The sequence below is a fragment of the Coturnix japonica genome, chromosome 27 (genome assembly GCF_001577835.2).
Source record: "Coturnix japonica isolate 7356 chromosome 27, Coturnix japonica 2.1, whole genome shotgun sequence".
In the NCBI taxonomy this organism is placed as follows: domain Eukaryota; kingdom Metazoa; phylum Chordata; class Aves; order Galliformes; family Phasianidae; genus Coturnix; species Coturnix japonica.
Window position 1 is genome coordinate 4,378,755 of NC_029542.1, and position 14,998 is coordinate 4,393,752.

The 14,998-nt window shown below is 58.4% G+C and overlaps 2 protein-coding genes across 5 annotated transcripts in view; one reads left to right on the forward strand and one right to left on the reverse strand.

The window, feature by feature from the left end:
• Positions 1 to 24: 24 nt before the first annotated feature.
• On the forward strand, positions 25 to 2,337 carry NKIRAS2 (NFKB inhibitor interacting Ras like 2). Of its 2 annotated transcripts, none has more exons than XM_015885653.2 (3): positions 25 to 309; positions 504 to 745; positions 1,157 to 2,337. In XM_015885653.2, the coding sequence occupies exons 2-3, from the start codon at positions 512 to 514 to the stop codon at positions 1,394 to 1,396; spliced, it is 474 nt and encodes a 157-aa protein (XP_015741139.1). In that variant the 5' UTR covers positions 25 to 309; positions 504 to 511; the 3' UTR covers positions 1,397 to 2,337. The 2 variants fall into 2 exon arrangements, with proteins under 2 accessions (XP_015741139.1, XP_015741138.1); XM_015885652.2 differs by having other exon boundaries at positions 27 to 313.
• A 22-nt stretch (positions 2,338 to 2,359) lies between these two features.
• Positions 2,360 to 14,998, reverse strand: part of ZNF385C (zinc finger protein 385C) — a 48,996-nt gene continuing 36,357 nt past the window's right edge. For 2 of the 3 annotated variants that reach the window (XM_015885645.2, XM_015885646.2), the window contains 7 exons: positions 13,244 to 13,386; positions 10,032 to 10,142; positions 8,031 to 8,190; positions 7,266 to 7,592; positions 5,951 to 6,138; positions 5,563 to 5,676; positions 2,360 to 5,029 (listed from right to left, as the gene is read on the reverse strand). In XM_015885645.2, the coding sequence (XP_015741131.1) occupies positions 4,808 to 5,029; positions 5,563 to 5,676; positions 5,951 to 6,138; positions 7,266 to 7,592; positions 8,031 to 8,190; positions 10,032 to 10,142; positions 13,244 to 13,386 (1,265 nt within the window). In that variant the 3' untranslated portion in view covers positions 2,360 to 4,807. The remainder of the gene's footprint in view (positions 5,030 to 5,562; positions 5,677 to 5,950; positions 6,139 to 7,265; positions 7,593 to 8,030; positions 8,191 to 10,031; positions 10,143 to 13,243; positions 13,387 to 14,998) is intronic. The other variant, XM_015885644.2, reaches the window with a different exon arrangement.

Genomic DNA, 14,998 nt, shown 5'->3' on the forward strand with positions numbered 1-14,998 from the left:
CGGGGAGCTGCGATACCGCGTGCGGCCGCTGGGGGGCGCTGCGGGACACGGCGATACCGGGCGGAGCCGGTCCGTGATCCACGATCCGTGATCCCCGATCCGTGATCCCCGATCTCCCCCCGATCCCCCCGACCGTCCCCGTCCCGTGACGGATCCCCACGCGGTGCCGCCCCGGTGCCGTTCCCTGCGCGGATCCCGCGGTTCGGTCCCGGAGCGGCGATGGGGAAGAGCTGCAAAGTGGTGGTGTGCGGACAGGCCGCCGTGGGCAAAACCGCCATCCTGGAGCAGCTGCTCTACGGCAACCACGTGGTCGGTGCGTGCCGGGGGGACCCCACAGCCCCCCGGGACCCCCATATCCCCCCATAGACCCTTATATCCCCCCCACGACCCCCATATCCCCCCATACCCCCATATCCCCCCATAGACCCCCATATCCCCCCCAGGACCCCCATATCCCCCCGTGACCCCCATGTCCCCCCGTGACCCCCCCGCCCGCCCCGCAGGCTCCGAGATGATCGAGACCCAGGAGGACATTTACGTGGGCTCCATCGAGACCGATCGCGGCGTTCGCGAGCAGGTGCGTTTCTACGACACGCGTGGGCTGCGGGACGGCCTGGAGCTGCCCAAGCATTGCTTCTCCTGCACCGACGGCTACGTGCTGGTGTACAGCACCGACAGCAAGGAGTCCTTCAAGCGGGTGGAGCTCCTCAAGAAGGAGATCGACAAGTGCAAAGACAAGAAGGAGGTGAGCGCTGCGGGGCGGGGGGAGCTGCTGGGCCTTGGGACCCACCCGCGGAGCCTCCCTACAGACATGGGGTGCTGCTCCGAGGGGCTCTGAGCTGTAATGGGCTGCTGCTGTGGGCGGCTGTTTGCCCTGTGATTCCGTGGCTCCTTTGGCTGCTCCTCGGGGGCTGTTGGTCTTATTGGCATTAACTGAGAGCTCAGTTGCACAGTGGGGCTTTTCCTGCAGGGTCCTGCAGTGCTACACGTGCAGCTGCTCAATGGGCCCTTCTGTTTTGGGGCTGGTTTGAATCAAACCCAAACAGGAGGGTGAAACTGCCCAAAGGATGCACTAGGAAAGGAAAGGGGGGATTCTGTGTGGGGCAGGACCTGGCGCTGAACCAACAGGGGTTTCTTCTCCCCTGTATTTTAACAGGTCACTATTGTGGTGTTGGGCAATAAATGTGACCTGCAGGAGCAGCGCCGGGTGGACCACGACGCAGCCCAGCACTGGGCCAAGGGCGAGAAGGTGAAGCTGTGGGAGGTGTCTGTTGCTGACCGCCGTACCTTGATCGAGCCCTTCATCTACCTGGCCAGTAAGATGACGCAGCCACAAAGCAAGTCTGCTTTTCCCCTGAGCCGCAAGAACAAGGGCAGCGGGTCTGTGGATGGCTGAGCCTCATTGTGCTCTTCCAGTGCCACCTCCTGGCCCTCACCTCTCTCCTTCCCTTGCACGTCCCTCCTGCTGAGCCTGTTTGGTGCTATGGAGCCTGCAGGATGCCCGGTGGCACGAGGAGTGGGCTCCTGGGGCTGGTCTTAGAGGAGGAGAGAGGTGACCCATCTCCCTGTACCGACACAAGAGCTGTTCTCACTGCCCAGGCCCTGTCAATGTTTAAGGTGCAACAGGAAAGCCAGGATTTGCCAGGTGCACCCACTGCTCCCAGGGCTCAGGCTGACACCTGGGGGCTTCGTGCTGCCCCTGAGGCCCAGCACAAGGCTGGCCAACAGCCTGGGGTCAGCTTCACGTCTGGGCACAACCAGGCCATAGATTTCCCCTCTCAAGAGCTGCTCTCTTTTGCACTGATCCAATGTGAGAAGAACCCATTTGAGGGCTGTTCCTCCCCAGTCTCCTTGTCCTACCCCAGCTCTGTGGTGCTGCAGCTTTGTCTCAGCAGGTTGCTCCTTACCTGGCCGTGTCCTCTGCACCTTGACATGCAGGAATATTCAGTCCCTGGTCCAGCTGAGGCTCCTGCCCCAGGAGATGCACAGTGCGGAGCAGGGCCAGGTGCTGTTACCAATGGCAGGCTCAGCCCCCACACCTCACAGCACACTGCAGTGCTCCTTTGCTGAGGGCAGATCCATCCCTCACCTGGGAGACGTGGGGTTGTGCTGGGCCCATGCACACACGGGGGCAGCTCTCAACGCCCTGCAGTTGTGATGCCTCAGAACCACCACAAGACAAAAGGATGCTGTCCCAGTTCTGCCCAGCAACATGCAACCTCCCTTTGGCAAGTCTGGATCTAGGCAAAAAAATGATGAGAAAGCCCTGGCTTGTTTATACTTGTTCCTTTTATTTACTGAGTAACACAATAAAGCGATGAGATTCGATTATCAAAATATTTTCCTTTTTTTTTTTTTCCCCAACAGTTATAGTACATCAAAAATATACAGTGAACATTACAGGGGGGTACTGGCCAAGTCCCTACAGTCTGTTATTCCATTTTTTGTAGGTTTTTTTTTTGTTTTCTTGGAATCAAACTGTTCACATCACTCCAAGGTTATTTACAGAGGGGCACGCCTTACTGAGCGCTGTGGACTATGCCCTACTATCTAGTACAGCATATGCTAAGTCAAAGGCAGTAAATGCTTTGGATTGCATGGGAGCAGGGTGGGGTCCCTGGAGGCGAAGGGGATGCGACAGAGGCAGGATGTTCTTACGCAGCTCATTGCAGTATTATTGTTATTAGAAGGAATGGCTTTCAAGGGTTAAAGTGCCGAGTGTGGGAGTGTATCAGGACTCCACTGGAGGAGGGTTGACAGGAGCAGCCGCTGCTGGCTCCAGCACAGGCTTTTTAGAACAAAACGCAGGGGAAACAACCCAGTGGTGCCCAGCTGCTCCTGCAGGCTGCAGCACGGCCACAGCTGCCTCTCCCTGTGCTCCGGGGCTGCTGTGTGCGTGCAGGAGGAGATGTGCTGCCCTCTGCTGCAGCCAGAGCTGGGAGGAGGCCTGGAGAAGAGCACAGTGAGAGTGGTACAGTGAGGGCCTGGATGGCTGCAGGCTGCTCAGCACTGAGATGCTGTCAGAGCCACATCCTCCTGTGGGGGCCCCGAGCAGCACAGGGTCCTGTCCTGGTGGATCTGGGGTTGTCTCTTGGTCTGGGCCACACGTGATCCCAAGGCTGGTGGGCCCCACTCCATGTCCCTGATTAGGCCACTGCAGCAGTACCCTTCTACCCTCAGCCTGCTCTCCTAAGTCTCCCCACCACCTCAGGACCTTGTGTCTACTCTGATCTTTCCATAGGTGAACCCCCCCCCAACACCTGGTGCCTTCCCTCCCCTTCCCCCCCTGAGGTAGAGGGAGATGCCCTGAGCAGATAAATCCATACCCAGATGCTTCTTCATACTCTTCTGCATGGGGAACACAGCAGCAGCACTCCATGGGTCAGCACTGCCCATGGTGAGAGCAGAGTGCCCTCCAGATGTGGGAGCTGCTCCCTCCATGCAGCAGTCCCTGCTGTCACCCGAGGTTCCCAGCTCTGGGAACAGAAGCATTAGGTGGCAGCAGGTCCCCGTACACCTCCAAGACCTCATCCTGAGCATCGGTGGTGCACGCTGGGCAAAATCCTCCTGAAATCCAAGTGTTGCTTATGGCCATGATGTCAGGTATGTGCGCTTGTGCGTGTGGATTCCCAGATGTGCAAAACCACCTCATCCCAAGGGCTGGACAAGAACACGACCTCGTGCCGGGATGCTGCAGAGGTGTCTGAGCCAGCACCCGGCCTGGGGATGGGAGAGGACAGCACGGCAGAGGAACCACCTGCACGGAGCTGAGTGTTGCTTTGTGTCCTATATCTGCTCCAAACAACACTCCCAGCCCTACAGACCGAGCACCAAAAACGTAGACAGCAAACGCCAAGCCAGCTGCTCCCATGGGATTGCATAGATCAGGGTGGGTCGTCACTCCAGTATCAGGTCCATTTGGGTCGCGACTTTCCTGCGGGTTTCTATTTACAGCAGCGCTGGGAACGCAGAGAGCTGCGTGTTCAGTTTTCAGACCAGGTCCTCGCTGGGCCTTCTGAGCACAGTGAAAAGAGCATCTGAGGGAGGCTGGCAGCGCCTGCTCCATCCTCCCTGATTGTCTGGGCTGCCAGGGTGGTGCCTTCGCTTGGTGGAGTCACAAACTCCTTGGAAGCTCCAATGGGGATGGGGTGAGACGGCAAGCAACAACGGTGCCTTCCTCTGGAGAACCAAAAGTGCTTTGGGGACATTCACACAGCCTCACAGCATCTCCCCTGAGGTAGGGGCAGGATTGTCCCCCCGGGGGTGGGATTGAGGCAAACAGGGCTCAGAGCAGTGTCCCCTCCTTCCCACCTCAGGGAGTGCAAACCAGATGGGAGCAGAGCCTGTGCCCAGTTTCTGTGCTTCTCGGGGTGCCTGGGAGAAAGGCTGTGTGCTTTCAGAGGGCAGAGCAGTGAGTCCCAGGCCTTGCCTATTGCTCTCAGAGTGAGGATGTGACCAGCACGGCCAACAGCTCTTTGGCGTGGGATCAGGGCTGCTCCATCCCTGAGGGACCAGCCGGCTCCTCTCCTCCCAGTCTGGGAACTGGGAGGCAGACAAGAAGCACAGCAAGGTCCTGGTGGCTCCGGCACCATCCTCACCCCACAGGGCCCAACCATTGAGGGGCCGTCATGGGCAGGGGGAGCAGCAGGGGGGGCCACAGTGGGGCTGGCTGGGCTCTGACGGAGCGTTGCACACCAAAAGGAGCCAGCTGGAAGCAAAGGGGAAGCCTGGGTCGATGCCTACTGCTACGGTTTCCCATCAGCCAGGAGAGCAGTCAGTGCCCTGTGCAGCCCCATGGCGAGCGGCTCTAATAGGGTGCGAAGACGATGGGGCCCGGCGTGGTGCGGACGTGGGCTGGCGGCGTTCGGAATAGGGCTGGTCCGAGGATTGGGGCTTGGAAGAGCGTGGTGGCAGCAGCTGGGCGCAGGGCGAGGGGCCCAGGCATGGCACACACCGCCGTGGTGAGCGGGCTGGGCAGGAAGCGCGTTGCCAGCGTTTTGGTGAGGTGCTTCTGCAGAGCCAGCTTGGACTGCAGGAGGGAGAGGAGGCGGCGTGAGGGCTGCAACAGCTCAGAGCAGCCCTGCGGTGTCTGCAGCAAACACAGAGCCCATCCCCAGCACCGTGAGCCCCCAGCCCCACACCCTGCCCCAGCTCCCCCCACCCGCTGCTTCCCCGGCACCTGGGCTGGTATTTCTGCCAGCTCTCCACCAGACCAGGCAGGGAGGCTCAGGTCTGTGCAGATAAACGTTTGGGTCTGGTTCAGCAGAACTGTGCCAACCCCAGGCACTCAAACAGCACAGCTGCCTGCTGCCAAATGTGAGCCAGGTGGAAGGACCCCAAATGCTGCAGCTGCTCAGAGCGCTGCTGCCGGAGAGCTGAGCTCTCCCTGTGCTTTCCTTCACACAAAGGAAAACCAGCTCCAGGTCCTCCCCCAAAGGGATCCGTGGGGTGCAAGGAACGGAGGCTTTGAGAACAGTGTGTCTTATTGCAGGAGATGATGTGTCATGCAGTTGAGTGTCGCAGCCAGCCAGCAGGGGGGGTGATTTGCTGGGAGACAGATACCTTGAGAATACTCACTGCGAGGGCAGCATTCTTCTGCAGCTTGTTGTAGGGGCTGTACTTGGGCTTCGGTGGCTTCCCGGCCAACCTGTCTTTGTGCCGCCGGCTGCTCATGTGCTGCAAGAGGACAAGGGCCAAGCGATGGGCACCACAGGCACAGCTGGTGCCTCTAACCCCCACCAAACCTGTGTTATCCCCACAGCAGGGAAAACCCACAGGACTATGGCAAACACACACACATTCCCCTTGGCTTAAGGGAGGGATTTCAAAGGGATGAGTCCCGTCAAACCCAAGATGCTCCTCTCCCATGGCATCGTGCTGATGGATGCACACTGAAGCCCCTTTGCAGAGGGCTCTGCATTTCCACACACCTGAGGCTTGGTGCCGTTACCTGTTTGAGTTGGGTCTCCGAGTTCACATAGATCTCACACACTTGGCAGTGGAACGCCTTGTTCTGGATGTTGATGCTGCCCTTGTTGCCGATTCTCTTGGCTTTGTGTCCTGCTCGGGCCAGCAGCTTCCCCCGGCCGCGCCGCAGCTGGGCGCTGTGTCCTTCCAGCATGGACTTGTGCTTGGCACCTGGGCATGGGGAGATGCTCAGCAAACACCAAACCCTTGGTCCCTCTGCAGCAACACCCCACCCCAACATCCCAACCCATGCTGGGATGCAGCAGCCCCTTCCCAGCCCCTGCCAACCTCCAAACCATAAACCCTCTGCTCCCAGAGATGTTCCCCCCTCCTTCCACACTCAGACCTTTGGAGAAATGGCTATTTTCAGCTTGTCCTGGAGCCGCCTCCATCCCCGGGCATTAGCACAGCATCTGCACCGAGCCCAAGGTCAGAGCAGCGCCGGCACAGAGCTGGGAATAGCTCAGTGGGGCCACGGGGGGCAGGGAAGGAGAGCCCCAAATCCCACACACCTGGGGACGGAGCGCTGCGTCTGCCCCTTCCCAGCGAGGGCTGGGGGTGGGCACGTAATTCAACCCCCCGCTAATTCCTTCTATTTTGTAAGGCGTTAAGCAGGAGCCGCAGCTCAGCGCTGCGTGACAGCCGGAGCGGCAGCCTGTGAACATTTTGTTTGTTTGTTCTTCTTCCCCAAATCAGCGCCCGTCTTTGTAACCAGAGCTGACAAAAGCCAAAGGACACGTTTGCAGCTAAGCCCTGGGGCGGGGGCTGCTGGCTCCCAGATCCCGCTGCGACGGGGGGGGGCTCCCCCCGTTAGGATCAGGGCTGCTCGGGCTGAGCATCGCGGGCACGTGGAGCCAACGCTGCAGAGACTGCGGCACAGCGAGCTGGGGGGCTCTGGGGGACGCTGGGGGGCTCTGGGGGCTCGGCCGGGGGGAGCTGCGCTGTGGGGCTCATTCACTTCCCCAGGTGGCTCCCAAAAGGCCGCCCAGCAACGGGCTGCTCCGGGCACATCCTGACACTGCCAGTGCTGTCACGTTAGAGCTGCACTGCAACAGAATACAAAGCGGCCTCCAATAGCTTAAATAAATCTATCTGGAAAGGTCTTTAATTAAGCTACACGAACAATGAGGGAGCTTTCGATCTTGCTGGAATTCACTCCTTAAGCCGCAGCACAGGTAAAACACCGCAGCTTACGTTTGCAAGCCACCTTAATTAACCCTTTTTAATTAAAGCAACACTCATTAACTCGCAAGGCCGCGTGGCTCTGCGTGGATCCCGTCCCCAGGCACTGCCCTTACCCGTGTTGTGAGCCTCCAGCTGGGACAGCGAGTTGACGGTCACCTTGCAGGTGGGGCAGTACAGGTGCTGTTTGCCCTTCCTACCCTCCTTCTCGCTGTCGGGCGCTGAGCCGCTGCTGCCCGACTCTGCCGCCTGCGCCTCCGGCCCGTGCGCGGCCGAGGAGGTGACGCTGGCGGCGTCGGACGCGGCCTCGGACGGCTCGGAGGGCGGCGGGGAGCCCAGCGGGGCGGCGCTGCCCGGTGTCTCCGCGGGCGGCTGCTCGGAGCCGGGCGGCAGCGCCACGTCGGGGCCGTCACCATCCGCCTCCTTGGGGTCGCTGGGGGGAACTGGAGGGAAGGGAGGGAAAAACGGGGAAGAGAAATCAATCAGCCGAGGGCAAAAGCTCCACTTGTCCTGAATGGGGATTTCAGAGAGCAGCCCCGAGCCTGGCCCAGCAGCTCTTCTCTGCTCCGGGTGGGGTTCTGCTCTGCTGCTCTATCACAGCTTTTATCTGCATCTCATTGCAGCTGTGCTCAGCCCTGAGGGTGCGCGACGGCACCTGCAGACTCCACAGTCGGGTATAGAACACTTTGTTTTCACAGCCATTATCTGTGTTTATAAACATCAGCCAGGAAGGCCAAACGCTGGGAAAACACTACAGCACTGCACAGCAAAGCCCCCGGGGCTGGCAGCAGGACGGGATCCCACCCACCCCAGCCAAGGGCTCAGGGTGCTCCTCACACCGTGTGTGCTGCACAGCATTGGGGCTACAGCCCTGCTCGTACCTGCACTGCTGGGATCCTCATCACCCTCCAGGCAGGGGGTGAAGTCGGCCGTGCTGTCCCCGCCCACGGCCCCCGCTGCCTTCTGCTTGCTCTTCATGGCCTCGATGGCTTTCAGCCTCCGGGCGTGTTTGTGGCCTTTGTAGTGGGCCTCTGCCTGGTTCTGCAGGGGACACAGACACTGCATCAGTGCTAAGGATGGACAGAAGGATGGACAGACAGGCAGGTGGGTGCAGGGGCAGCTCAGATGTGGCTGGCTGTGCAGCACACACCCCAGTGCCATCCACCCCGGAGGTGACACACTTGGCAGGGTGAGGCACAGAGCTGCTTTTCCCCCCTCCCAGGACAGCTCTGCACATGTGTGCACTCAGACCGAGGTATCACTGTGCTGAGGCAGCGCTGCACTGCAAGGCTGAGATAAGGATCCCGCTGTGATTGAATGCACCAAGCCACTGCTGACAGAAGCCTTCAGATGAACGTACGGCTTCAGAAACACGTAATGCATGGCAAGCTGCAAAAATAAAACTGAAAAACACATCGGTGGGGAGGACTCAGCTCCCATTGTCACCCGGCGGGCAGCTCACATGCAATTTACATTCATGGGCTCCTTTCTCCCAGAGAACGTTGAATAATGAAATGCACATCGATGGGTCCACGCCTGCATGGAGCAGATAAAAACATCCACAAAAGAGGAGCCCACGCATCGGTGTACTGAGCAGCCACAGACAATGCTGCATTGTCACCGAAAACAGTCGGGCGATTTATGGAAGCTAAATCCAATGTGAATTAAGACACTATTGCTGTTTGCTCCCAGCGCTGGGGGAGCAGCGTTGCCCCCCACATCCCAAGGGCAGAAAAATGGTGGCTGGGAGCCGGGCGGCGCGAGTACGTGGGAAAGAAAAAAGGCCCATCCAAGCGCATGGGCTGAGCGGAGCCTCATTAGCAAAAACAATCAACTTCCATCAGATAACGCGGGTCGGACGGGGCCGGGCTGCAGCGCAAGTAGGTCACCAAGCATCGCTGCGCGGCGCTCAGCGGCCGTCACGTCGGGCCGGGGGAGCCCGATGGAAGCGCAGCGCAGGAGCGGCCCCGGGGCGTGCGGGGTCAGGGCGAGCAGCGCGGGGGGATGCGGGGAGCATCGCGGAACCGGAGAGCTCCTCCCAGCGGGAAAGCTGCTCCCCGCGCCGCTTCATCCCGCACCGCTCCGTTGCCAAGCAAAATAATTAAGCCGGCAGAAGCTGAGTGTGGCTGGAAGAGCAGCTCCCGCAGCGGAGCTCTGCTGATGCAGCACAGCCACACACGGTGCACATCTCTCCGGTTACAGCAGTGGAACTCAGAGGCAGCTCAGTGCTTCTCACTGGGTGCAGCGGGAGCAGCTCTGGGTGCTGAGCTCAGTGCTGACTCGAGCAGATGAACCACGCTCAGAGCCCCCCTGCCTCATTCCCAGCCCTGCACACGATGGAGATGCTCTGCTCTACTCACTGTGTCAGCCCGGCAGGCGCAGCGCTCAGTCCCCAAATCGGCCCATTAACACACACAGGGGCTCTGAGCTGCTGCTGTGAACCTCTCCTCCAGGTGCTGCTTGCATCTGAATAAGGATTCCCTTTCCAACTGTTTAATCAGTTCTCACCACAAAAGATCAGCTGCACGCAATTCATTACTGCGGGGATCAATGAATGTTTCCTTTCTCCCCTCTTAAAGGTGGTTGATTTACTTTGAATAAAAGGATTCAGGGAAGAAAAAAAAACACCCAAACCACCTGTACATCAGAGTGTTGGGAGGCCAGAACAGGGAGAGCAGATAGAAACCACATGAGCTGATAATGCAGCTGGAGCACAAACACACACCAGGAGTGAGGCAGCAGGGAGCACAGCCCAACAAAACGATGAGCAGCAGGAAGACTAAAATGTGAATGGGGGCAGGGGGAGCTCCAAGGAGCTGCAGTGGGATGCAGCGCAGGGGCAGAGCAGAGGGGGACACCACCAGCATCCCAGCCCGACTTACTGCAGAGTTGAAGCGCAGGTGGCAGATGTTGCAGGAGATGAACTGCTTCTTCTTGAGCGGGGCGGGCACGCCAAAGGTGTGGCTGATCACGGCCTTCTGCACCGGGTCCATCTGCAAAGGGAAGGCACGGGCTGTGGGCTGGCACCGGGCCTGCAGTGCTGCACTGCTGTGCTCACCAGGAGCTCCTGGCTTCATGTAACGAGGCACAGCCCAGACCCATAGATCTCTCTGTGGCCCCTCTTCACATACGTGACCTTATGTTTGTAACCTTACATGTGGCCTCTCCATGGGGTGCTCTGTATCATCACTTTTCTATGTCTCTTTTCAAACCACCCTTCACACCCCAGTGAGCTGCAGGGCCCAAATGTCCACTGATGTTTGGCAGAGGGAAGCTGGGGTGTCACAGAGTGTTACAGGCAGCTACTGGGTGTCACAGTGTCACTGGCTGCCATAAGGTGTCATGGGGTGTCACTGGGTGCCCCTGCAGAGCCACGTGGGTCCCCTGTCCCCACAAGGCACACGTTTTGCCCATTGCAGTCCCATTACGATGCTAACAACTGCATTGCACCTCGGTTGCCCGTGCAGCCCCAGTGCTTTGCAGGACACGTGTGTGGGGAACGGCTTCAGTGATCTGTCGGGAGCTGCATCTTTCCTCACTTCCATTCATGGCAGAGTGGGGGCTGCTGGCAGGAGCTGCCAATGGGCTGATGTGTGCGGGTGCTGACAGCCCCCTCTCCTGTCCCTCCCCAGCACTCAGCATCATTCCTCCATTGAGCCAGCAAACTTGTTCGAGAAGCCATAATTGTTTTAAACAAAATGCATTTATTAAGGGGGGGGAAATAAGAATAAGCTCTTTGTTCGAGCGTGGCTATAATCTATAATGCAAGTATTGTTCCACTACCCTGTGGCATAGGAAGATTATCTTATCTGAGTCCTGCTGTCAGTGGAGCCCGGGGTTTCAGGCGATCGTATTTCTCTGCAGAGCTATTTAGTTGCTGAGACAGGTGCATCAGTCTTCGAGGCACATGCCTGGACAACAGAGCCATTATCAAGACCCCAAATTCCATTCCAGAAGTGAGCAGAATGGTGAAGGAGGGTGATTAATGAAGAGCCTCTTTGCTATGAGGTTTTGCTCACTTATCAGGAATATAAATTAAGAGGCATTTGGGGTTTGGTGGTGAAGCGAAGCGGTCTGCAGATGGTGAAGATGTTGCTGCACCCAGTGGCCACATTGCAGCGTGTTTAGGTGAGGGAACCCCACAGGCATCAGTACTGGAGGGTGACTGCTCAGTCCAACCCATCACATTGGAGCACTGCAGCCCCCTCTCCTTGCTGGGCTGCTCGGAGCCCTTCATGTGCTCGGAAATGTGCTGCTCCTCCCACCTGCTCAGTGCTCAGCACCAGCCCAACCTCTGCCTCCCCCTCCCCACAGCTCCCTCCAGGCACTGCCGCTCTGTGGCCTTCCCTGCTCTCCACAAACGACTGCAAACACCATCTCCAAAATGCCACCGGAGCCCCGGGGCCGCACAATCAAAGCACCACAGCTCTGCCCACGGTGCCCTCAGCTCCCCCCGAGAGCCTCAGTCCTTCCCATCAAACAAACACCAACACACCATCAGCTCCTCTCCACCATCTGCCATTTCCAACCAGCAGCAGACCCCTCCCCAGGGACCCCCCAGTGACCGGGTGCTGCTCTCCTACCAGCTCCTGTGGGCGCATCCCTGCCCTCTGCATGCAGAGCAGAGATGGACGCAGGCACGGCCTGATTGCAGCACCGAGATCCCGGCTTTAAAGCCAGTCCTCATCGACTCAGATTACTTTATTTATCGCTGCATGTTCCTACCGGTATAAATAGAGATCTCTGAGCTGAACTTCCTGCCAGCCGAGGTCAGCACGGGAACGTGTGGGGACGGAGCATCAGTTCGGATTGCATCTTCTGCTGTCTGCAGGGCACTGCTGGGGCTGGCAGATTTGCAGCAACGCAAGGGCTGCAAAGTGCCTTTCAAGCATGAAATGCGCCTTCTGCATCGTGCTCGGGTTGTTTTTTCCCCCTGTTGTTGCTTTAAGAGCTCAGTTTGGAAAGGCTTTGCTCGCTCCAGAGTAAAACATCTGCTGGGTTCATGAGAGCTGTGTGACCCGCTCCAAGAGCGCAGCGTTCGGATGCAAACAGCTCCTGCCCTGTGCAGCAGAGGGGTGAGGTTACCCAGCACTGCGGGCAGAGCCTCATGGACCCAGCAGCACCAGCAGCACTGGGCTGAGCACAGAGCTCAGGCTGTGACACAGCTCCAATCTGCCCCCTCCCTTGCAGCTCCCCGTGGGGTTCCGGGCTCAGCCCCACACAGCACTGCGGCTCCAGCAGCGATTCTCCAATTTCTTTGGGTTTTCCTGAGCTCTGCAGAGCGTGTGCCAAGATGGGGGCAAGTGAACAGCAAACAGAACAGGGCATGCTTCAAGTCAACTCCAATGACTGAAAACAGGAACACAAAGAGCAGCCACAGTAATGGCATGGAAAAGCCCTCCCCTCGCGTGCCCCTGCTTGTTAGCACAGGGAGAGGCAGAGGAGCTGGGGGTTTCAAAAGGGTTTAGAAGAGTTAAGTGTCTGAGCCCCATTCAGCAGCAGCACAGATCTGGTACTTCATTTCTGCAGCCGACTTTGAAGATCTTGGTGATAATTTGCACCTTTGGAGCACGTTTAATCTCAGGGCACTGACAAAAGGGCGGGGAGATTTAGTGATTAATGCGGGAGGTGATGGGGGCCGGGCAGCCCCACACTGGGCTGAAGGGGAAGAAGCAGAAGGTGCAGCCGCAGCACAGCCCTGTGGGACACACACAGCTCAGCCCTGAGCTGCCCTTCCTCCTTTTTTTCCCCTTTATTTATTTCAAAACCAACAAACCGCTCCCCACAGCTACTTTATTACTATCGATCCCAGCAGCAAACCCCATCCATCTTGGTTTAGACAAACCACCTTCTTAATTTTGCTTTCTAAGAGCAGCAGATGGGGCAGGAACCAGCTGGGGGGGGGGTCATTACCACTGCCCCCTCATCCTGCTCTGGCTCTGTGTTTGCACCAATGGATAGATGGGTACAAGGCACAGCTGTGCTGCCCTGGAATTAGACCAGAAATCCCCTGTCTGGGTTGGAAGAAGGACCTTCAGGAGGTGCAGGGCAGGAGGCGCCCCACAGCCGGTGCCCCCCACCCACGGGCACTCACCGTGTTGAAGTTGGGGAAGAGGTTGAGCGGGGACGTCCCGTTGAGGCGGAAGGTCAGGAAGTGTTTGATGTCCAGCGGGGAGTGCAGCGGCCGCCCGGGGATCGGCAGCGATGCGAGGAGGGGGCTGCTGTGTCCAGAGGGACCTGGGGGCAGAGGGAGAGCAGCGTCAGTGCAAGTGGGCACGGGGAGCACCTGAGTGCTGCAATAGGGTGGGGGGGTTACAGCCCCCACTGTGCACAGTGTGGGATTTGGGGTGCCCCGGCTCTGCCCTTTTGCTGCTGTTTTGGGTGGAACCCCCTGAATCCCCCCCATGCAGTGCAGCCTCCCCCAGGCTCAGCTCCGCCGGCTGCCTCGCATCTTCCCCCGCAGCACTGTGAGCTCCGGCTGCCAGGTAAAAATAGGACGGGTATTAATAATATTCTGCTTTAAAGAAAACACGGTGGGGAGCAGCAGATGAGGGGGATCTGAAGGGGAGGGTAGTGCCCAGGTAGCAGCTTTCTGTGTGGCTTCTCCCAGCCCTGACCCCTTCCTCCCCCCAACATGGGCTGGGATGGGGCTAAGGAGTAGGGAGGAGTCAACACATCAACAAATGAATAAGATAAAATAGAAATAAATACATTAAAAAAGGGTTTCAGAACACTGTGAGCCACAGAAGCCCATTCACATCTCACACAGCCCCACTCCTTGTCCCTCCCGCTGCCCATCTCACAGCTGGGCAGAGATTCTGGGTTTCATTTTCTGATTTCGTGCTCCTTTTCCACCCCATCTCTGGGGCTTTGCTCCTCTGGGGGTCACAGCTCTGTGCTCAGCCCTCCCACCCTTACAGCGGGGGGAGCAGAAGGCTCTGCTGGGAGGGGATGCATCAGGAGAGGGACAGCAGCATCCCCCACCCGCTGCCCCTCAGCAGCTCTGGGTGCTCTGTGCTGGGGATCACTGAAATAAAAACCCAACATGCAAAGTTTGGGGTGATTTTGTGGATTTGAGAGCCACGTTTGCAGCCCTGAAGGCAAAAACGACCTCTTTCTGGCACAGCGCACACGGCCGCTCCTTCATCTGCGCCGAGCAGCCCCTGAGTCAGCCCTGACTGCGGGGGAAATTCACATTTTGCTTCATCGGGCGTGCAGTGATCGAGTTAATTCCAGAGTCACCCAGAAGGGAAATCTGTGAAACTGCCCCAAAATAAAGAAATAAAACAGCAGCAACGAGGGAGCAGCAAAAGGCAGCGGGAACAGCTGAGCGATGCATCATTAACCTTCTGGGCCACGCGGCGGTACTTCTGCCTCACATCCCTGGGGATGCAGAGCCCCACAGTCAGGACCCGACCCCCACGTACCCCCAGAATACACACACAGCCCCAATTGTGCCACAGCAACGCTTCCAGTGGAGGAATTCAGAACGGATCGCAGGGGTTCTGTTTGGCTTTGTCTGTGCACTTTGCATTGGTTGTGCTGGTCCTAAAATGCACCTTGAATTGCATGTAACATTGGGACCAACAATGGGGGGCGAATCCGGAGCCTCTGCCCCAAGGCAATGGAGCAAGTGGGGTCTGCAGCTCTGACAGCACCACGGTGCCAGCAGAACCCATCTGCTGCTGACAGTGAGCTCAGCAAAACTGCAGTCCCAAATGGAAGTCTGACACAGGTGGGATGGGAGGAAATCAGGAGAGAAACAGACAGGGAGAGACTGGGGAGCCCCCAGGAGCCTCTGAGATGGGACCCGTGGGAGGGCGAGGAGGGATCGCAACCTTCAGTCCCC

Excerpts from the sequence above, each read along its gene's own strand:
- NKIRAS2 (XM_015885652.2), top strand. The coding sequence starts at position 220 with ATGGGGAAGAGCTGCAAAGTGGTGGTGTGCGGACAGGCCGCCGTGGGC. Across the intron at positions 314-503 it reads CTACGGCAACCACGTGGTCG|GCTCCGAGATGATCGAGACC; the intron begins GTGCGTGCCGGG and ends CCCGCCCCGCAG. Across the intron at positions 746-1,156 it reads AGTGCAAAGACAAGAAGGAG|GTCACTATTGTGGTGTTGGG; the intron begins GTGAGCGCTGCG and ends GTATTTTAACAG.